The 22,803-nt window shown below is 41.6% G+C and overlaps 2 protein-coding genes across 3 annotated transcripts; one reads left to right on the forward strand and one right to left on the reverse strand.

Annotated features, from left to right (window-relative positions):
• Positions 1-316: 316 nt before the first annotated feature.
• Positions 317-10,556, reverse strand: SARAF (store-operated calcium entry associated regulatory factor). 2 transcript variants are annotated; one of them, XM_083593928.1, is made up of 7 exons: positions 10,264-10,509; positions 7,994-8,172; positions 6,200-6,614; positions 4,830-4,941; positions 1,921-2,045; positions 922-983; positions 317-465 (listed from the first exon to the last, which is right to left on the reverse strand). In XM_083593928.1, the coding sequence occupies exons 1-6, from the start codon at positions 10,349-10,351 to the stop codon at positions 958-960; spliced, it is 945 nt and encodes a 314-aa protein (XP_083450054.1). In that variant the 5' UTR covers positions 10,352-10,509; the 3' UTR covers positions 317-465; positions 922-957. The 2 variants fall into 2 exon arrangements, with proteins under 2 accessions (XP_083450054.1, XP_083450053.1); XM_083593927.1 differs by lacking the exon at positions 317-465 and having other exon boundaries at positions 653-983; positions 10,264-10,556.
• A 2,871-nt stretch (positions 10,557-13,427) lies between these two features.
• On the forward strand, positions 13,428-21,906 carry LEPROTL1 (leptin receptor overlapping transcript like 1). Its single transcript, XM_083594185.1, has 4 exons — positions 13,428-13,687; positions 16,587-16,662; positions 18,452-18,638; positions 19,099-21,906. Exons 1-4 carry the CDS (start codon positions 13,672-13,674, stop codon positions 19,213-19,215), a joined length of 396 nt encoding a protein of 131 aa, XP_083450311.1. The 5' UTR covers positions 13,428-13,671; the 3' UTR covers positions 19,216-21,906.
• The last annotated feature ends 897 nt before the right edge of the window (positions 21,907-22,803 follow it).

Below are 22,803 nucleotides of genomic sequence, written 5' to 3' on the forward strand. Positions count from 1 at the left end.
AAGGATGTAGATATGCCATTTCCTAGTTGTTATCCCGATTGTTATTTCCATGTTATTATCCCCAGAAAGCAAACTGGAATTCTCAAACTTTCACTTCCATTTTTTACTTATCAGGCATAAAGATAACTATCCAGAAAGGTCCTTCTCTCTCTCTCTCTCTCTGTCTTTCTCTCTCTCTCACCCACACTTCTCTATCCTCCTCCCCCCCTATAGTGGGGGCTACTTTGAAATCTGTCCCTTGTTTCAAGGTTGACTGATGGGGGGTTCTGTTACAAGCTCGTCAAGAAGTACAGATGCTTCTGGCACTAAGAAGAACTTTTTGTCCCACTGCAGAACCTTTTTATTTGGAAGGAACGAATCTAAAAGATGTTTTTCCGCAAAATGATCAAGAAATAGAATTTAACCTTATACTATAACTGCTACTAAGATTATAACAGCTAAAAATTGGGGAGGGGGAAAAGCATATCTCTCACTATATCTGAATGGATAGAGAAAATTTGGTACAATAGTTACTATGATTATGGTTTATGTGGAAATGGGTATTTTTTGTAACATTTTGGAACAAGTTTAATGAGAAGATTCGCGCCTTCATGCTGCTTTCAACCTGCTGTAATAGTATTTCTTCATGCTCTTTATTTTGGGTTTTTTAAAAAAATGTTGCCCATTGTAAATTATGGTTTACTCAGAAATGTACCATTGTTTTCACTGGGACTTAATGGTTTCAGAAAGAATTTGTGTCCGTTTCTTGTTTTTCTATTCTAAGCAATTATCCAAAACAACTCCTGAAATCTAAAACTATATATTAAAGTTCAAACTCGAATACACATATGTGTAACTGAATCCAAAGATGAACTTTTACAAAGCCAAACCTAAAACAGGTTTCAAAATTGTTGGAAAGAATTTTAAAGAATTGCTGGAAAGTTGTTTTTATTCACACACTCAAGCAGATCAGGAACTTTATCTCCTTTTTGTGCCTCCAAAACCTAAGAGAGAAAGAGAAAGATGATCAGTCAATGGGTAATACTTTTAAGAACAAATTGAAGAAATCATTTTATATTATATACATAAATTCTATTAATGTTTACTTGTTTTTAAATTATCCCCCCTACCCTTTGTTTTCAACTGTTCTTATTTTATCTGTAAGTGGCCTTAAGTCACTGTCAGAGAAAAAGGCAAGGAAGAAATATATATAACAACAACCACCAATAAACAATTAAACATTACTACAAATGTGTTGTGTGGTGTGTGGGTGTATCCTCTCTCATCTATTACAATGTTTAATAGAACTCCATTTGAGTAAATACTGTACACATAAGACAAGACCTTTTGAAAATAGGTGGAAAGCCGTTCTACTCGCATATTTTAATACACAAATTTTCTATATGCCAGATGCGAGGCAGTAATATGGGAGAGTATTAAATTATGTGTGCCTTCTCCTACATTATGTTGTACAGTCCATACAAGTTTATCAGCTTGGTGAAAACTAAGCCTAAATCCTATGAAAAATGAGGCAGATGACTTGTCACTTATCTACCCCCAAAGATTTAAACAGGAATTACATTACAGAATGGGAATGTGTGGAAGAATATATGAGAAAACTGTATGAGAAAACTATATGAGAACTATATGAGAAGCTGTAAAGTGGTGGAGGGAAGTCACGGATAGGAATAAGGAAAATATATAAACATAGAGATTTACACATATAGTATTGAAAACAATAATTTGGAATGTATTGCCAAGAATGTTAAAATGTGTAACTGAATGTAATAATGCAAATAAAATAAAAATATCATGAAAAAACAAAATTAAAATTAAACAGGAATTAAATGCAATCAATTTCTCTGGACTGCAGTGAAGTGATTAAAGTCACCGCCCCTGAGGTTCACCAGGAAAATAAAGATAACATGGCTTATAACTTACCTGAGGTGGACTTTGTCCCTGCATAAGACGTTGAAGAGCTGTTTGAAGCACCAAATGTAGGAGGTGGAGCAGTTGGACCAGCCCACGTATTATGGTAAGGTGAATATCGGTTATACGTAGATGACCTGTGGTGGGGAGAAATCGATTAAACTATTTAAACTATTTTAGTGACAAATGTCATTTCCCCACCACATGCAATAGCAGTAGTAATATAAATGTTTAAAGAAACAGATAAGCTAGTATAGAAGTGGGGAGGTAAAATATTTTCCCCCTATAGATTTTATTAAAGTTTGAAAGAAAATTAAAAATATATTGGACGTTTGATATGAACCTTTGTATCAAAAAAGCAAAAACAAAACTAATCTAAATAAAAACAATTCAAAATTAAGAAAAGAAAAAAGAACTGCTGATTCTTTGTCTGTTAACTATATATAGAAAATTATTCCAAACATCCACTGTAAGGTTAACACCCTACAATTACACTTTCTATAAACCAATTATTTTCTTCAATCCTTAAACCCAGGTATCACATGTTCACTTTCTTTTTCAGGCAAAAAGTCTATAAGGAGTCTGGTTTTTTTTAAAGTGGAAGGTCATATAATGTGAAACTCACCAGCAACAAAGGCACTGTAAACCCAGAAACCACCCCTTTCTTTTAAAAAGGTCGCCATAGGAAAAACACATTTATATATGCAAGTGGATATTCAGTAATTTTGGAAAGAGCCATAGCACAGTGGCAGATTCTATATCCAGCATCCCGAGGTAGGGCTGGGAGAGAACCCTGCCTCAAACCCTAGAAATATGCTACCAGTCAGTGTTGGGAATACAGAGGTAGGTCTGACATATAAAGCAGCTTTCTAGTTCCTAACAGCAACAAATTACAAGTAAACTTTCCTATGGTTCCATTAAAATAATACTTCAATTTAACAAAGAACAAGATTGCCAAGGATGGTACTGAGCACTTTATTAATTTTCAAACACAGGAAGTTGATGAACACCCCTAAATCCACCAATGTAACTCTTAATAAAAACTGTCCAAAGAAACAAGCTTAGCTTCAGCTTAGAGGAACCTGTTGCCTGCACAGAACAGGGTTAATCTTGCCAGAAGACAGTAATTCCAATGAGTAGCTTTGGGATTTTATCTAGTCTCTTAACATGTTAATCAAGGCAGAACCACCACAATAGTTTGCAGAGATATAAACAACAGCATCAAATACTCAGAAGTCTTTTAGATTCAGTGCAAAACCAAGGTCACACAGCCAGTGTAAATAATAGTATTACCTAAGAACCTAAGAAATAAAGTGTCTGTACAAAAGCAAACTAGAAGGCTGTGCTCAGTGAGTTCTTGGCAAATACTAAAAATAACTAAACATTGCAGGAAAATGCCAAAACAAATTGTTCAAACTCACTTAAATAAGAATCTTAAGCCTTTTTTCTTTTTTTAAAGAAAGAGACTTAACATGGTTACTGAGTTGTCATCAACTTCCTTTTTCCTCTGATTTACATGGGCTGGGATCTTGGCTGTGTTTTGCACTGATAACTGAGCACTGATAAGCTGTTACTTAAATTTCATTCCTTTTCAAGCAGCAGTTAATCAACTATACTACAAAACAATTATGTGGGGGAAAGCACAAAGGGAAATGGAGAGAAAAGGGAGGCTTGATAAGCAAAAGGAGCCAAAGAAACCAGAGGCTGGGAAGGAATAACCTGGAATGTAAGATGAGCTAAGAGGAGCTGGAGATCAAATAAGTACCGGTAATTAACAGAATTATACCTGGATCTGGTAATGGAAAGTAGCTAGTTCATAACAAACGAATCCTAGTTCATAACAAACAAAACTGAAGAAACATTACTGTACAGTAGTTGTATATTGGAATAGGCAGGCCACAGGAATGCAAGACAAATATTAGACGCTTATGTTAGAAAGAAGGAAGACCAGCTTAAATACGATTTATAGTAACTTGACCTTTGAATTATTTTATATTTATTTTCAAATGTACCCCTCTCCTTTTTGTTTTTTAGAACTCCCCAAAACAAAAGATAATATGCAACAAGCAAAACACAATTTAAGAATTTTTAGTATTTGAAATATTCTGTTATTTGAAAGCAAAGACCACCATTTAACACCTCAGTTCTCTTGAAGCTGCTGCTTTACTATAAACAGGGTAGCAGGAATTTCTTCACTGAATGATGCAATGTTATGCAACTGCAAAGCAAGGAGCCTAATTAAAAGAGCATTGTATCAAGGATAGCCGATTTCTGTATTCTCTGGTGGCCAATCTAGTTTCCAGACTGTGGCCCTGAAGAATACTTTGCACACAACCTAACTCCTTCATGGCTACTATAATAAAGTCTCCAAGTGACTACAGGCTGGATCACTATGTACAGAGAAGCAGCACTTCAAGTACGAGATAAATATTTCTCAGAACTTTAAAGCATTTTTTCCTTTTGAAGCTGTAGCATGCTTAATAAAATATTACAAATATTACAAATCATATCATATCAAATGCTGGAAATGCAATATAAATACTGCAGATTTTATGCATCTCTGGAAAATATATATTCCAAATGGGATAAAAACAGATTCTTGAAGTTTTTGGCCTTAGGGATTAATTTTACTATAGATGTTAGGGCTCGTGATTGATTTTGAATATACTGATGATTGTTTTAGCTATACATCAGAAAATTCCAGTTATTCCCCTAATTAAAGAATGGTTAATCAAAACTTTAAAAATTGAATAGATAAATTATCGGATGTTGCATGTAGAAGACAATCTCTCACTTTGGTTTCTTGTCCTTGGGAACGCCATTCCTTTCACCTCTCACACATTTTATGTAAATATATCACCCACCAGGGCCAGAAAGTATTGTTGCCAAGAGAAAACAAGGTAGATAGTCTTAGAGCTTACCTTTGGTTGCCTGCCAGGTATCCCAGTAGCCCTCCAGCACCTAACCCAGTCCAAAATCCTGGCCCTGAGTTTGAGTTTGAATTTGAACCAGAATACGAGCCACCAGCATCACCTTAATCCAAATAAAATTATATAGATTTAGATTAAACAATCTTTGAAACAGAAGCAGTGCTGTTATGTTGAAGAAGTTACCAGAGGGCTATTTGCTTTGGAATGTCACTCAAGATCAAGGCTCTCAAATTATTTCAGACGTTGAATCAAGGTCAGCTTAAAAACTCTGAAGGAATGAAGGGGAACTACACTAACAGTTCACACATGCACACTCATAAATACTGTTATGTAATGCTTCCAGATTCACAATGGGTAATATGAAGGCAATTCATCTGATGTTAATTATACATGCAAATCATCATGATGCTACAGTTAACAAGAGACTCCAAATTTATTTATTTATTTAAAAAAGCATCACTGCTATGTCAGCCAACACTGGGTCCCCATTGCTAGAAACTGAAGGGTCTTTTAAAATTTCTAACAGCCTGATCTCAAATATGTTTATTTAAAAGTAGATCCGGAGATGCCACTGGGGGTTACTTCCTAATAAGCTGCTCTTAATGTTTGATGTTTTGGGGCAACCCAGCCAGGTGGACAGTGTATTACTACTACTACTACTACTACTACTACTACTACTACTACTGTAGTACAATGGGACCTGCAATATTAGCAGAACAGGTACTACCAACAAGCTTTCCAGTTTGTTTGATGCCTTCTTTTTATTGACTCAGGATCTGCTAATAAAACCTTGTGTTTATTATTTCCAAGATGCAATGTAGTCATTCTTAATCATTCTTTGACCTTCTGAGGTTACTCTACTCCATTTCATTGACTTGAGATTTGAAAGACAGTACAGTGACAACATAATATACCTGCATCACTACCAGCCACACATCTTGCCACAAATAGTTATAAATATAGAGGTAGTAACAAAGAGGGTATAGAAAAGATTATCTACAGAAAGCAAGCCACACCTACAAGCAATGAAGCATCCATGCTGATCTCCTTCTGCATTGCAGACTGGTAGAAGATGAGAGCTCAGGCCCACATGAGTGGCATACTCTATTTCATATCCTCTTACCCTCTCATAGGATTACTGTTTCCCACCCTTTTGGTTTAGAATAAAATGTCAAATCAAGAGTAGAAGGAACTGTCATAAGAATGAAGTTCTACAGAATATAATAATGTCTTTTACAGACCTGAGGACTGAGAACAAGAAATGAACAAAATTCTACAATGCAGTACTACTTGCTGTCCAGCTTTGGACAAGATCTCTCAATGCCTGTGTTCCTATTGTCATATACAAGAGAGAACTTTACCTGTGAAGTCTGATTTAAATCCTGGAGGAGGTGTGAAGTCTGATTTAAATCCTGGTGGAGGGGGACTTCGATTATCCTGCCCATAGGTTCCTGGATAACCATCACCGTGAGAGAAACCATGTTGTGGCCGGTTATCACAGAGGAACAGCTTGTAGACGCCGTAAACAAGGCCCACAAATAATATTAAGAGGATCACTCCAGCACCTGAGCCTAATGAATCATGAGATGTTGTGGAATAGTAACTCCCACCAAAGGAATTCGCTTTCTGCTGTCCTTCCTTGGTTAATTCTAATGTGTACTCCAAGCCACATGATCCTTTTAATATGTAAGGGTCATCCGGGTAATCGTAGCCTTCACAGCTTACTTCGATTTTTCCAAAGCGATATGAAATATCCATGTGTGCTTTACACTCCCACTGAAAAAGGAAACATCATTTGTTATTTTTGCTTCCTTTTAAGTAGAATAAAATAAACTACAGATACCAATGTGCCTGTCCACAAGTGGACTAGATATCCATGGACTCCCCCTCCCTGCCCCTTAAATGTATGCTAGATGACCTTATGGAGATCTGACTGAGCATACAGGGAGAGAAGGAGAAGTCCTGTCATATGAAAGGACTTCTGCTCACATGACCGTGGATCTCACCAATAATGTTATTTAAAAACAGTGTAACATACACAGCATTTCTGTTTCCTGCAGATTGGGAGCAAGTTCTCAAAAGGAATTTCACAAGAAAGTAACACTAAATAAAATTGGACCACATTCCTTGTAATAAGACTTTAAACATGTATTCCCTGAGTTCTGTAGCAGTCAACACCAACTGTTTGACTGCATATACATAGTACTTTTTGTTTATCCCTAGGGATTTTTAAATTTAATAGGATGCATGTATCCTCAAAAGATTAAAACAGCATGTCATTTTTATTATTTTTAATGTTTAAAGTTTTAAACAAAAGTTGGCAGAGGGAGTGTCAAAACTTTTGTTCAGAGTGAAGTAGCATGCATCTCAAACATTCTGTGTCAGCTTCTTCACTGTCTGAGATAAAAAAGCGAGCCAGAAATGAATATGCCCTTTAGAAGTCACATCCCTTTGGTAAGGAACTACAGTAAGTCTCTATTTCCTAATGACTTGGCACAATGCATTGTCCAATTACAAAAAAGAAAACAAAAACAGTACTTACTGTATTTTTGGCCTAAAGAGTTCAATCTTCCAGGATTAAAAATATAATTACTTTAAAGAATGCAATGCAATAAAGAATTATCCTTATGGAGTTTACTCATATAACATTCAGATTAGAATCGTCAGTCTACTTGTTATTGAAGACTTCAAAATATTCTACTAATTCATTCTTGTGACTGAGGAAGCAGGTTGGTCAACAATCTTGTTCAGGGAATTTTTATTACAATTCAGTTTTTATAAAAGCTGGTATTTTCAGAGTCCCATTAATGAGGGAAACATGTCTTTACCCACTTAACAGGATTCACAAAGTGGCTTGGGGAAGACTGTCAAACAGAAGTACTCTTTAATAGCACCGGAACACTGATTGGGTCTCCAAATTTCTCTTGAAAGTAATATGGACCCACTTTGTAGAGGAGCTAGCTTCTCTCAATCTGTTTTTTACCTCCTACATCTGGCTGCAAATAGAAGCATCAATGGCTCATCCTCCCTAAGTCCTGGCCATTTTGCCCTATCAAGGGAACATTCCTTTGTATGCCTTATCAAGGGAACATACAGCATTTTCTCACCCCAACACCAGGATTAATTAATTTATACAGATTCCCAAGTAACTATACCTGTACATCGTAGCCATCCCAGCCTTTGTTGTAACACTGGACGACCTCGGGGGTGTACGCTGCACATCCAGCTGAGCCGCCAGTACAGTGCAACTGGGGAACTGGAGATGTCCGCCGATAATTTGTAAACCTGCCTGGGTAGAGTGTCAGGGCTTGGATTTCTCGCAACAAAATTTTATCTGGAAGAATGGGGGAGTACAAAAATAGATTGAGAAACACTAGGCAAAAATAGGAATGCAGACTTTTCTTTTTTAAAAAAAATCCAGGATAATCACTAAAAGCCAACAGATAACTTCTCAGTAGAATAATTCCTGTTACCATTTTCCCAATATTTCCCAGCTGCCTATGACAATCCCAAATACTGAGTTAACAAATAATATTACAAAGCTCTCTAGTGTCTGAAAACTAAGCACAGAAAAAAGGATTTTCTTTTCTTATGCTCTACATATATGCTGATGCATAATTACTGGAGGACAGGAAAGCACTGCCTTGCTGGATCATGCCAATACCCCATATCTGCCTTTCTCAAACTTGGATCCCCAATTGTTGTTGGACTACCAACAGCCATCATCCTGGACCACTCGTCCTGGTAACTAGGGGTTATGGGAGTTGTAGTCCGACAACATCTGGGGGACCAAGTTTGAGAAAGGCTGTTCCATATTGTCAAGTATTTTGCTTCCAATATCTGTCAGCCAGGTGCTTCTGAAATCTCAGTAAGCAAGATAGTGTATGTCTCTTATTTTCTATTTGCCCAGCATAGTAATAATCAAATATATATAGTGTTTGGACATGGAGGTTCCATTTAATTTACAATCCTATCTACAATTACATGCGAATAAAGCCCACCAAACTGGAGCACACTGGATCTGAATTCCAAAGTCGATGAAATTCACAGCATTGGGCTGTTACACTGAGGTCCAATTAGCCCACTACCTTATTCATAAGATGCCTCTGAAAGCTACAGCTTTCCCCTGGTCTGACTAGTGATTAGTATGCAGAGAGATACTGTTGCTGAATAGGAAGGTTTCCATGTTGGCACCACAGTTACTGAGAATATGAAAAGACACTTGTTGGATCACACCAAATATTCACTTAGTGACCAGTCAGATGATTCTGGAACTCTTACAAAAAGGCAACTGCTCTCCTGTTTATTTCTCTCCCCCACCCGCACCCCAAAACCCCGTCATATTCAGAGACAAACTGCCTCGGAGCCTTCATCTGTCATTTCATTCATTAATTCATAGAATCATAGTACTGTTGAGTTGAAGGGGCTCTGTGGGCCATTTATTACTACTAAGGTAAAGGTAAAGGGACACCTGACCATTAGGTCCAGTCGTGACCGACTCTGGGGTTGCGGCGCTCATCTCGCTTTATTGGCCGAGGGAGCCGGCGTACAGCTTCCGGGTCATGTGGCCAGCATGACTAAGCCGCTTCTGGCGAACCAGAGCAGCGCACGGAAACGCCGTTTACCTTCCCACCGGAGCGGTACCTATTTATCTACTTGCACTTTGACGTGCTTTCGAACTGCTAGGTTGGCAGGAGCAGGGACCGAGCAACGGGAGCTCACCCCATTGTGGGGATTCGAACCGCCGACCTTCTGATTGGCAAGTCATAGGATCTGTGGTTTAACCCACAGCGCCACCCGTGTCCCTCATTACTACTTCCCTTATTACTATTACTTACTACTAAATTTGTATACTGCCCCATACCTGCAGGACTCAGATATTTCACAAGATAAAATTGCAATTTAAAAACATGAAATACATAATAAAAATAAAATGCAAACAACCCAGTAACTCCCTAATCCAACACATTGTAAAACGGCATCTGGTCCCAGCCCTCTGCAATCCAATGCCTTTGTCAACAAAAGCAACACAGCCCATGCCTCAGGCTTGCAACCACACCCACCACCAGTCGCAGGAGGAAAAAGGGGATGTAGAGGCAAGTGGGAAACGACCAAGCTCAGGCATCAAATTCAAATTACAAATGCCCCCTTGGGCGGAAAGGGCTGTCACCTTTGGACGCCCCGACATGCCAAGAAGAGACACCTTCGGCGTGGCCGGTCCCACTTCTGCCTGCCAAACCAGGAAACTCCCAAGCAAGCAGGGCTCCGAGAGAGCCGCCCTCCCGCACCGAAGGCGTTTCTGAGGTAAACTGCTCTTGAACCTGGAGGCCCTATTTCCCTGTCAAGACTGACGACAGTAGCCTCTGACAGGATACTGTGGCCCTTCCCCCTTCCCCACCCGTCCGCCGCTCCGGCCTGGCCTTACCCTGCTGGGCCCAGCCCCACGCCAGCTCGCTCCCCGTCAGCACCACCAACAGCGGCAGGAGCAGCGGCAGCCTCAGCGGCGCCACCATCGCGGCGCGTCCGCCGACGAGTCTTCTCTCTCAGCGGCTGTGGCGTCGGCGCTCTCCGCGTCTCTGATTGGTTCCCTAACCGGCTCGCGGCTGCTGCCTTCTTCAAGGATCGAACCTTCTCGACGGCGCAACGGTGTTTTAACCGCCTCGCAGTTGGAGGGGGGGGCGGGATTTTGTCGCCCGCCTTTCGCGACTGGAGGGTCATCCGACAAGGCGATGGGATGATTGGCCATTCCGCCCGTCGCCCGGCAATCCTATTCGCTGGCTGGAGAAGCTCCTCTCCTCTCATTGGCTCTGCTGGCCATGGGAGGCGAGGCAAAGCAAGCAGCAGCCGGGAACCAATGGGCTTGTGCAGGGTGTACATTAGAGTGTATCGTCTCTTCCGGTGAGTCAGTGTCAATAAACAAAGGCCGCTTACAGGGTCCCCAACTCTTGTTGGACTACAACTCCCATGATCCCTTTCTAGCAAGACCAATCGTCACGGGTGATGGGCGTTGTAGTCCATCGGCAGCCGGCGACCCAAGTTTGAGGAACACGGGTCTGGACACGGGAAAAGTTCCCCAGTAATAATGGATTATTATTGTGGTTGTTTGCTGGCAAGCAAGCTGGAGTCTTGTGGCACCTTACACACATTCAGCACACTGTGGCTTGAGATGTTGTAGGCAGGGCTATACTTGCACAAATCCATGAAGGAAGCACAACAGACATATATGATGCAATCTATTACTCAGCTGTGCAATGCACTGTATGATTCAGTTAAGGTTGTGAACAGTGGAGGTTTTTTAAAAAGAACCTGGCCTTTTAGCAGCAGCTTGATCTATGTGTAGTGACATTATAGTAAAAGGTAAAGGACCCTGGATGGTTAAGTCCAGTCAAAGGTGACTATGGGGTGTGGCACTCATCTCACTTCAGGCCAACGTTTCTCCACATACAGCTTTCCGGGTCATGTGGCCAGCATGACTAAACTGCTTCTGGCGCAATGGGACACTGTGACGGAAACCAGAGCGCATGGAAACCTTCCTGCCACAGCGGTACCTATTTATCTACTTGCACTGGTGTGCTTTCGAACTGCTAGGTTGGCAGGAGCTGGGACCGTCACCCCATCATGCAGATTTGAACCGCTGACCTTCTGATCAGCAAGTCCAAAAGGTTCAGTGGTTTAGGGCACAGCACCACCCTCTCCATTCAACATTTACTTGACATTATAGTAAAAGGTGTTGGCTCCTTTATATTAAGTAATTGCAATAAAATGATTTTTCCAGTGCCATGGATATTTGACCTTTTATTCCCCACTCCCACACACATTCAATTGTATTAATTAATCTGTGCAGATTTACAACGTGCCTTCCAATTGCTTTATAGAGCATACACAATGCCACCTTTTAAAAAAATGCCACATTATACACATATATTTGTTGAGAGCTGTTGTGAATGTCCTAGGCCAGGGAATCTCTGTATGCCTTCTGGATTTGGTGGATTGATCATTTACCTTGAATCATGGTGCGGTTTCCAAAAATAAACTCAGACACTGGTACAATTTAAATGATTTTATCATTTGCATCTTGTTGCACACGCAACTATGAAATTGCAAAGTTAAGTGTTATACAAACAGTTTTAACTTGGTCTCTCAGAAACCTGCTTAAACTATCAAATTAGTAAGAAGAACCAGCCTATGAGCATGTTGAATGGTGATGAAGGGAAGTAATGAGGTTGGAGGGAAAAGGTATAAAAAGGAGGCCTGTGCATAGGATTGGAATATAAGCAGGTGGATAACATATTTCATTATCAGCGGTGGGGACGGGACTTCCAGGTTCATGGTTGAAGCCATTTTTAAAAAATTACCCCAAGAAATAAGTGAAAGCTGCCTAAGCAATAGACGAATCTAGAATATTAAAGCGTAGTAGGTATTATTAGGCACAAAGCTCCTCCCCGCCAAACACCACCACCACCAAAAGGCAGCTGCAAAGACAGGAGTTCACTGTTTCCAGCTCAGTTCTTATTTTACGTGAAAATTAACGCTACTTCAATTCTCTTATCTCTTATCTTATCCATCTTAATAACAAGATGGATGGGGCTGCAGTTGGGAGAGAGTGACTGTCCTCCGTTAATATTTTAAGAAGGAGACAGAGCTGAAGCTGGTTTAGATTTGCAATCAAAAGTCCCTTCCCCTTCTCTCTTTCATTCTGGCTTTCGTTGGATGAGCCAAGGTGCCGTCCAATCGCATCTTGCACTAAAAATCCCTGTTCCCATAAAGGTAAAGGTAAAGGGACCCCTGACCATTAGGTCCAGTCGTGACCGACTCTAGGGTTGTGGCGCTCATCTCACTTTATTGGCCGAGGGAGCCAGCGTAAAGCTTCCGGGTCATGTGGCCAGCAGGACTAAGCCGCTTCTGGCAAACCAGAGCAGCACACGGAAACGCCGTTTACCTTCCCGCCAGAGCGGTACCTATTTATCTACTTGCACTTTGACATGCTTTTGAACCGCTAGGTTGACAGGAGCAGGGACCGAGCAATGGGAGCTCACCCCGTCGTGGGGATTCGAACCACCGACCTTCTGATGGGCAAGTCCTAGGCTCAGTGGTTTAACCCACAGCGCCACCAGCGTCCCTTCCCTGTTCCCATGTTGTTGTTGTTTCTTCGTCATTTAGTCGTGTCCACCTCTTCGTGACCCCATGGACCAGAGCACACCAAGCACTCCTGTCTTCCACTGCCTCCCGCAGTTTGGTCAAACTCATGCTGGTAGCTTCGAGAACACTGTCCCACCATCTCGTCCTCTGTCATCCCCTTCTCCTTGTGCCCTCCATCTTTCCCAGCATCAGGGTCTTTTCCAGGGAGTCTTCTCTTCTCATGAGGTGGCCAAAGTATTGGAGTCTCAGCTTCAGGATCTGTCCTTCCAGTGAGCACTCAGGGCTGATTTCCTTCAGAATGGATAGATTTGATCTTCTTGCAGTCCATGGGACTCTCAAGAGTCTCCTCCAGCACCATAATTCAAAAGCATCGATTCTTCGGCGATCAGCCTTCTTTATGGCCATACATCACTACTAGGAAATCCATAGCTTTAACTATACGGACCCTGTTCCTATAGACGTGTCTTATTTTCGCCCTGGAGGAAGGAGCAGGCGAAACGCCCTACAGAACCTGCAAGTTGCGCCCTGCGTGTCCATCTACACATTTTTAAGTCTACGGTGCCATCCGACTTCTACCCGCCCGAAGTCCTCCTCTGTTCTGAAAGAGCGCTCACTTCCGGGTTCTGTCTGGCCGTCTTCCTCCCGCTCTGTGGTTGGCTGGGAGCGGCCTGTGCGCGACAATAACAGCAGCATCATGGCCGGCATCAAAGGTAGCGCCGCTGTGGCGATTCCGAGGGGTGGCATGGAAAGGGCCCGGGAGCAAGGCGGGGGGGGGTGTCTTCCGTGCCAGGTCCGGGAAAGGACGTCGCCCCTCAGCCCTGGCGCTGACGTCTTCTGGCGAGGGGGGGGGGGAGAAGAGGGACCGCGTTGTTTCCATGGCAACGTGCGCCTTCCCCGCCTGTGAGGATGCGCCGCTTGGCTAGAAAAGCGCGCAAACGGAGAAAGTGTCTCGTTTGTCTCTTTCTCTGCTGCCCCCAATACCTGGACCCACATTTCGAGGCCTGTGTGGGGTTGGCGCTCCCCACCCCTCACGTCCGTTTCCGACATCCCTAGGCATGGGCCGGGTCGCAAGGCGAGCCCAGTGTTGTTGCCGGAAGCAAGGCCCGTCTCCCAGGAGTTTTAACTTTCCGAGTTAGCGGGTGTAGGAGATGCAGCTCCAGAGCATGTGCAGAGATAGTATTCCCCCCTCCCCCCAGAGCCAGGTACTGGGGAAGAACAGGAAAGGGATGACATCTTAATGTTATTGTTAATTATTTGTATACTGCCCCTCTCATGCGTAGATCTCAGTACGGTTCACAACATAAAACTGCAATATAAAAAACCCACAAAATTATTATTATTATTACAGTGGTACCTCGGGTTACATACGCTTCAGGTTACAGACTCCGCTAACCCAGAAATAGTACCTCAGGTTAAGTACTTTGCTTCAGGATAAGAACAGAAATCATGCTCCAGCGGCACACGGTGGCAGCAGGAGGCCCCATTAGCTAAAGTCGTGCTTCAGGTTAATAACAGTTTCAGGACCTCCAGAACGAATTAAGTACTTAACCCGAGGTACCACTGTATTGCCCTTCTTGTCAGCTCTCTGAAGGTATCCCAATTGTCATGCAAAATGAAATCTTGCGCTCTGCAAACATTTGAGCTGCAACCCGATGCACACTCGTGGGAATGGGCATGGCTAAACTTTGTCAGCCAAGCTTTGCGGTACCTTAAAATGCAAGAAACATTGTGATCCTGTGCCTTTCTAGGCAGACGCAACGCCCCGCTGAGTGCAGTGAGGCTGCCAAATAAGCGTGTGTAAGTTTGCAGCTACACATTTATTGCGGCTTAAACGATGAACCTGATCTCTTCCACAAAAGATCCTGTCACAATGAATTGTTTAGTCTGAGCTGGGAAAGGACTTTTTGATGGTTTTGTTGCATTAGACTGTGCAGCTTCTTCTGGAATTCAGCACCATTTAGCTTGGAAGGATTTGCTGATTAAGAAACAAGCATAGGTTTACCAATGTTTCTCAGACTTGGATCCCTATCTGTGGTTGGGCTACAGCTCCCATCATCCCGGACCTGCAAGCTAGAGGTGATAGCTAGGGATGATAGGAGTTGTATACAACAACAGCTGGTTTGAGAAGCACTGAATTCATTCCAGTAAACTTGATCTTGCAACCTATTGAGTCTACAGTAAAAGTTACCAGATGCAAAGGAGGAAGATGAGGCTCCTGTGCATTTAAATAACTGTTTATTTGACACATTTCTTATTTGTCTCTCATTTGTTAATCTTACACCTTTAAATAGCAGTATACATACATACTTGGAGGGAGGCTGGGCTAAGTTTCGTAAATAGTAAGGAGATTTGGTACATTGCAAGCAAGAATAAAAGAAAGTGGAGTGGCTTTATGAGAAATGTCACTGATTTGGTCAGTGATACTGGGGCAGAAGGGACGCGGGTGGCGCTGTGGGTTAAACCACAGAGCCTAGGACTTGCCAATCAGAAGGTCGGCGGTTCGAATCCCCGTGACGGGGTGAGCTCCCGTTGCTCGGTCCCTGCTCCTGCCAACCTAGCAGTTCGAAAGCACATCAAAGTGCAAGTAGATAAATAGGTACCGTTCCAGCGGGAAGGTAAACAGCGTTTCCATGCGCTGCTCTGGTTCGCCAGAAGCGGCTTAGTCATGCTGGCCACATGACCCAGAAGTTGTACGCCGGCTCCCTCGGCCAATAAAGCGAGATGAGCGCCGCAACCCCAGAGTCGGTCACGACTGGACCTAGTGGTCAGGGGTCCCTTTACCTTTACCTTTACTGGGGCAGACAACAGGGAAGTGCTGATACCTTAATACACAAACTTATATAAATTAACACAAAAGTAAGCCTTTTTGAGTTCAAAAATGAGACTTCATCTTATGTAAGTACATAGGATTTTGCTTTTGTCATGAACTTGCTGGGTATACTTAGGTAAGCTACTTTGTCTCCACGTCAGTCCCATTCTGAAATATGGAGAAAATAATATTCATCTACCTTACAGAGATGTTTTAGGAATGACGGATGTAATTTTTACGTAGTACTATGAACAGCCGGAAAAGGCTATATAAATGCTAACACTTTTGCAGTCTTGACAGTTAAGTCAATATCATTTAGTAATTTATTTACTGATGTCCTTCCTTTCCATGAAATCAGCAGCAACCCAGCATAAAATTGGGTTCTCACCAGCAGTACTTAAATACAACAGAACAGTCATGAGATCCCCAATTATCAGCATCAAATTTATAAAGTGTAAATATAACTGTTTTTCATCTCACATAATGCATTACTTGTATTATTTTCATAAAGAACATTCTACCAGGAGCTGTCAAAGCAGTTCACAGCTTTGATAGATGTAATTTTTGGAAAGGGGGTCATTTACACTATTTTGTATTGCCCCCTCTTATTTTTTCCCCAAGCTGGAGTTGCATCTTTGCTATTGTATGGTGTATTCAAAGTGACTGAATGAGAAGGCTATTGATGAGAGGAATAGAAGCAGTACTCTGGTCTCCCTTCTGCCCGCAGTTCTTGTTAGTAGAGGGGGAAAACTGATCAAATATTTTGGAGGACTGATACAGTTTTATGTCTGTCTTTACAGCTTTGATTAGCCTGTCCTTTGGGGGAGCTGTTGGACTAATGTTCCTGATGCTTGGTTGTGCCCTTCCGCAGTACAAGTAATGCATTTTCAAAAGCATATTCTTGTTTGCTGTTGTCTTAGTTTCCTTTTTAATTTCTAACTCTCTTTTCTTACTTCGTAGCTATTGGGTTTAAATAAGCAAACAAAACCAACACCAATTCTGGCAAATCACTAGCACCCCTTTGTTGATACTTTTGAGTGGTCTTATGTCAAATCAGACAATTAGTCTGCAAAGTCAGTAACATCAGCATTAACTGCAGACTCTTTAGCGTTTCAGACTGTTTTCCAGACCTGTCTGTCAATGCCAGAGATTGAAACCAGGGTCTTCTGCCATAGCCCTTCCCAACATCTGCCAACTGAGCATAGACTCTAGCTATGTGATGAAATTCTAGTTGTAATTTGCAGCTACAAAGGTGCTCTGTTCATTATAATCCATATTGGATAGTTCAGTTGGATAGTTAGCCAATTTGACCTCCAGGCGCTGCTGGACTATCCCATTATTTCTGCCTTTTTGCCGTACTGGCTGGAGTTTATGGGAGTTGGAGTCCAACAATATCTGAGGAGCACCACATTGACTTACCTCGGAATCGTGAATTGACCTGGAGATAGAAAGCCTCTCAGTTTGTAATCCAAAAAGTTTATTCTTCTGAAGAGTCCTAAAGCAATAAACAGAGTGACTTCACAGCTTCAATCTGCCCTACAATATAGGGTTCTAAAGCATGTCAAAATGCAAGTAGATAAATAGGTACCGCTCCGGCGGGAAGGTAAACGGTGTTTCCATGCGCTGCGCTGGTTTGCCAGAAGCGGCTTAGTCATGCTGGCCACATGACCCGGAAGCTGTACGCCGGCTCCCTCGGCCAATAAAGCGAAATGAGCGCCGCAACCCCAGAGTCGGTCACGACTGGACCTAATGGTCAGGGGTCCCTTTACCTTTACCATTTTATATATAAAGGTTTATATATATAAGAAGGGACGCGGGTGGCGCTGTGGGTTAAACCACAGAGCCTAGGACTTGCCGATCAGAAGGTTGGCGGTTCGAATCCCCGTGACGGGGTGAGCTCCCGTTGCTCGGTCCCTGCTCCTGCCAACCTAGCAGTTCGAAAGCACATCAAAGTGCAAGTAGATAAATAGGTACCGCTCCGGCAGGAAGGTAAACAGCGTTTCTGTGCGCTGCTCTGGTTCGCCAGAAGCGGCTTAGTCATGCTCGCCACATGACCCGGAAGTTGTACGCCGGCTCCTTTGGCCAGCAAAGCGAGATGAGCGCCGCAACCCCAGAGTCGGTCACGACTGGACCTAATGGTCAGGGGTCCCTTTACCTTTACCTTTAACAGCCTGAACTATAAATTGAAACAAATCATATGACTTTCTATTCCACTCTCTTCAAAGCATCAATTTTGTTACTCCGGTTGAATAGTTGCTTATATGCTTAATAAATTTGTTCTCCTTAAGGTGGAGATACCAATGTTAAGAGATTATTTCAAAAACTGTCATATTAGGTCTGAGCATCAAACTCACCTGGGCTGATGTAAATCGGTAGTGCCTAAGCTTTCTAACCATGTATCTCATCTGGCCCTAAAAAAATGGTCTCTCCTATTCCAAAGGGCACCAAGCCTTGGGTTAGATGTTTTGTTGGACTTGTATTTTCCCCAGCTGTCTTTGCACATGACTTTTATTTGCATTATCATGAATTATTACATTACTTATATATGGGTGTGGCTGTTTTATTGTGTTTTGCTGTGTATTGTAAAGGCAGACTTTATCTAAAGATACTCTGAGAACAAGAGGAAGAATACCTGTCAAATGTGTTTTGCTTTCTTTTCTTCCAGCGAATATTGGCCTCTCTTTGTCCTGTTCTTCTACACCCTTTCTCCAATTCCATACTGCATAGCAAGAAGAGTCGTCGAAGACACAGATGCTACAAGTAATGCCTGCAAGGAACTTGCCATATTTCTTACGACGGGCATTGTTGTCTCAGCATTTGGGCTCCCAATTGTGTTTGCCAGAGCACTACTGGTTAGTGATTCCTCCTTTTGAGCATGTGTTTCACTGTGGTGTTCTGTTTGTTTAAAAAGTGAGAAGCATCGAACAGGTCAAACAATGCTGGGTAGTTTATAAAGCTTGTAGGCAGGACTCTAGATTATTTGTCAGAGCATCTGGCAGATATAGAGCCCAGATTATGGTATCAGGCACATAAAACTGTTGAAACAAATAGGATATAGCCCTAAACAGGATCTATTTGGGATGCCACCTGGGAACCCTCCGAGCTCCTAAGAGCAATGGGTTCCACATATAAGCAAATATTATAAATGTAAGAAGTGGCTTGCATCCAATGTAATCACTCTGTGAACGGAAGGAGCTTCTTCCATTCACAGAGCAATTACGTTGGTTGCAGCTCAATAGGTAGCATAATGTGTACGTGTTTGCTTGCTTCTTTCTATATGCCATGTAACTCTCCTTTCCCCCTCGACCATAGATTCGTTGGGGAGCCTGTGCGCTTGTCCTCACAGGAAACACAGTCATCTTTGCTACCATCCTAGGGTTTTTCTTGGTATTTGGCAGCAACGACGACTTCAGCTGGCAACAGTGGTGAAAAGAGCTGGAAAGAGAACTATCGGCATCTTGTGTCATTCAGTGGCCATCCATCCAACAGCAAGAACGGGCAATAAAGCGAATGTACTCTTTCCACAGAGGGACTCTAGGTGTAGGATACTCTGTAGTCACTTTTCCTCTCCTTTCACGTTCAACTTCTAACGTCTTGCTTGATTTAAATGTTATTAATTGTTGATGCTGTTTTAGTTTAATGCTTTACTTTAATGTGGGGATCAGAATGCTTAAATGTGATGTTTAAATCTGTGTTTTTCTTTTTTTCTGTTTTTTTTTGAAGAACATAACTGTGTTTAAATATGAAATTGATCTTTTGACCATGAATTATTTTTAAGCTACAATGTACAATCGTGTAACCAAACTGGCAGCAAACGGAGGTCACAGTCCAGTCATATGGAAGTGTTTTTGAAGCCCTATCCCGCACAGGTATTTTTTGAAGTAAGTCCCACTGAGTTCAATAGGGCTTACTCCCGAGCAAGTGTGCATAGGATTGTTCACATGTCCTATTGAACTTAGTAGTAGTGAAGCATGTGCTCAACACTCAACCCCTTTTGAAATAAATAGAAAGTGCTTAGATATAGCTGGCATGTGCTGTTTATTAGCAAATGTGAACATGGTTATGGGATTTTGGAAGTGAAGTGTAAAGAGCTGAAGGGAGAAGCACTTAGCAGCTGATTAATGGGTTGCTTGTTTCCATAGACAGCTGAAAATGTGATAATGCCAATAGTATGGGGATAGCTTTTAATAAGGGGAATTTTTTTATTATTTTGGAAGTTTATGCTCATTGTACAAATATTTTGCAAGTTTTTATTATTGACACTCCAAATGAGGAGGGGGAAACCTAATTTCTCAATGGGAAGTGGAAGACGTCTGACATTTAAAATCCACTTTTTAAAAAATCCCATTTTGAAATCTTTCTGTTTATATGTATTATACACTTTGAAAATCTATGAAGTCAACTCTTTATATGTTTTACCAAAGGGGAGGTAAAAGGAACACCCATGTAACTACTGATTATGGGCACAACTCAGCCAGAAGATCTCCTGCACAGGCCACGTAGAAATGAATGGTAGTGCTCTTGTCCAGCTCCCTTTTATTGTCACCGTGACATGTACAGGAGAACTACTCAGTGGATTGCACCCACTATGTTTGCAAAGTATAAAAGGAGAATTTCTGCTTCCCTTTTTAATTTATTTTATACATGGTATAAAAAGGCTTTTCAAATGTAGATTGAAACTTTTCACTGTAGGTAATAACTTACCTGACAGATCAATTATTGTATTGATATACAGTCAAAGCTTGGCTACCTTGCAGATCTTTGACTATGAAGGTTTTATAGTGGTCCTGTCAATGTTCCGGTTTATGCATTAATAAATGTTAATCATAATTGTAGTTCTGTTAGAGTATATTACACGTACCATGCAATATTTATATTTGTTGCATACCTCTTAATTGTCTTTTCCATTAACCATAAATAACCGTATTTTGTAGATCCAATTCTTTTGGAGTGGTGCTTTGCTGGTGACTCGTTAGTAAGATACTCAGATGTCTCTGTCTATGCTCTCACACTGTGCAGTCATGCAAACTAGCCAAGTCTAGCCAAGTGATATAGTCACCTGAACACATTCATTCCACTCTTAATATAGCTTTCTGCTATATTATACTCAGTGGAGCTTTCTTCTTTCTTCCCTGACTGGTTCATAGACATGCATGCTCCACAGTGAACCCCTGCGTACACATCTAGGCATCGCTCACCTCCCCAGGATCTTGGGAGGGTGAGAGGCATCTGGATAGAGATAAAGGCAGTGAGTATGTATTGGTCTCCCACTGCAAGTAAGAGAGTTGAATGGAAGCTCTTTGCTGCATCCTTCTACTGAGAGAACTCTGTCCATGGTAGGGAAGCTGCATCATGTCCTCCTTCATGTGCTGGCATCATAAAACAAAGGAGTTGATGAACAGATTGTAGTTATCAGGGCATCAGTCTACAGAAGCATAGGCGATGAATGGGTTCTGTTTCTTAAAAATAATGTGATACCGACTTAAAATTTAAAACTAAGTCTGAGGGTGATCTTGATGGTTACATCCCTGTTGTAACTTCAAAAACATTTTTGTCCTGAGATTCAAGAGGAGAAGAGGGACATGTACAAAGTGATTGTGAAGTACTTGTGCCCAGTTATTTGAATCCTGGTCCAAGTTTTAAATGTCTGAACATTTTTCCAGGTCTTTCAAGGATGTTGAAGCATGACTTCTGCATGACACAGATATTTATGCTCTCAGATCCTTGAAATTCCTTTGGAAATTCTTTACATTGACAGTGGAACAGTTGTAGCTGTCAAATAGATGACTCATTTAGTGATCCTTCCAATCATGTATTATAGCAAATGAGTTCTCTTCTCCCCTGTTGTACTGTTACTTTTCTTTGTGAAATTACTGGCTACTCTTCAGTTGGGCGCCAACTCTATTATATTTAATAGTAGTGTATTTTCTGTGTATTAATTGTGTGGACAGCATTGTGATGGTGATCTTGCTTATTTTTAGACATAGTGCTGTCTCCTATTATCAGGTTAGACATTTGAGAGGTATGTCTTTCTTCATGTAATATGCACTGAGCAGCATTGCCATCCTTCTACAAAGAGAAATTTTGATGAGAAAACAATAAAAAATTTAAATATCAGAATGTTTTGGCTTTTTAATGAGCATCTTCTCTTAATAACAGGATAGAAAACCAGCTTCACAATAATGTGTGAAGTAGTTTTTCATGCTTGGAGAGCAGCAAGCCAATTATCTAGTCCTGATATATAGACGTTAGTTGGTCTGATTAAATTGGCTCAGACAGTCAAATAGATCTATGGCTTGGCTCTCTTTAAGTTTTGTTCCATCAGCTGAGCATATAGACAGAGCTGTGTGTACTCCCCATCTAAAAAATAAAAAATCACTCCAAATTCTGTCTCCTCCACAAATTCACAAGTTGCAGGAACCCAGTTTAGCAAAAGCAAAAGTGATATTGATGTAAACGTGTACAAAATAGTCCAATAAACTACAGATAATACAGTAAGCTAAAAATAATACAATCCAAGGTCACTGAATGTATACAAGCTAGTGCCACTATGTAAACCAAAAATAGAGGAACAAGATTTTCCATTCATAGAAAAGGGGTAAAAATGGTTTACATCAATGCCACTTTTATTTTCGTTCCTGTGACTTGGTATCTTTGTTGCCTGCCATTGGGGACCCCTCCTGTGTTTTTCATCACAAATTCACAAGACGGTATTACTTACCTGCACATTGTTGCGAGGCTGTGGAGCATTACAGGAAAAACTAGATTGGAGGGCAGCAATGCCGCAGGCAAAAGGATCTTGGCCTTTCTTGCTTATTGCTATATAACAACGAACCAAGTGAACCAAGGGGAAAATGCAGCAGTTTAGGGCCAAGATTAGCCCAGCTTTGAAGTTTCAGTTTGAGAGAGGAAAAGGGGATGAGGCTGGAGTTTTCTTGACCCTTCGCAGTGTTTTTCAAACTTTACAGACCCTCCATATGTCCCAGGGACAGTCCCGGATTTACAAAGGCCACCCCG

This window comes from Podarcis filfolensis (assembly GCF_964270895.1).
Source record: "Podarcis filfolensis genome assembly, chromosome: 17".
Taxonomy (NCBI): Eukaryota; Metazoa; Chordata; class Lepidosauria; order Squamata; family Lacertidae; genus Podarcis; species Podarcis filfolensis.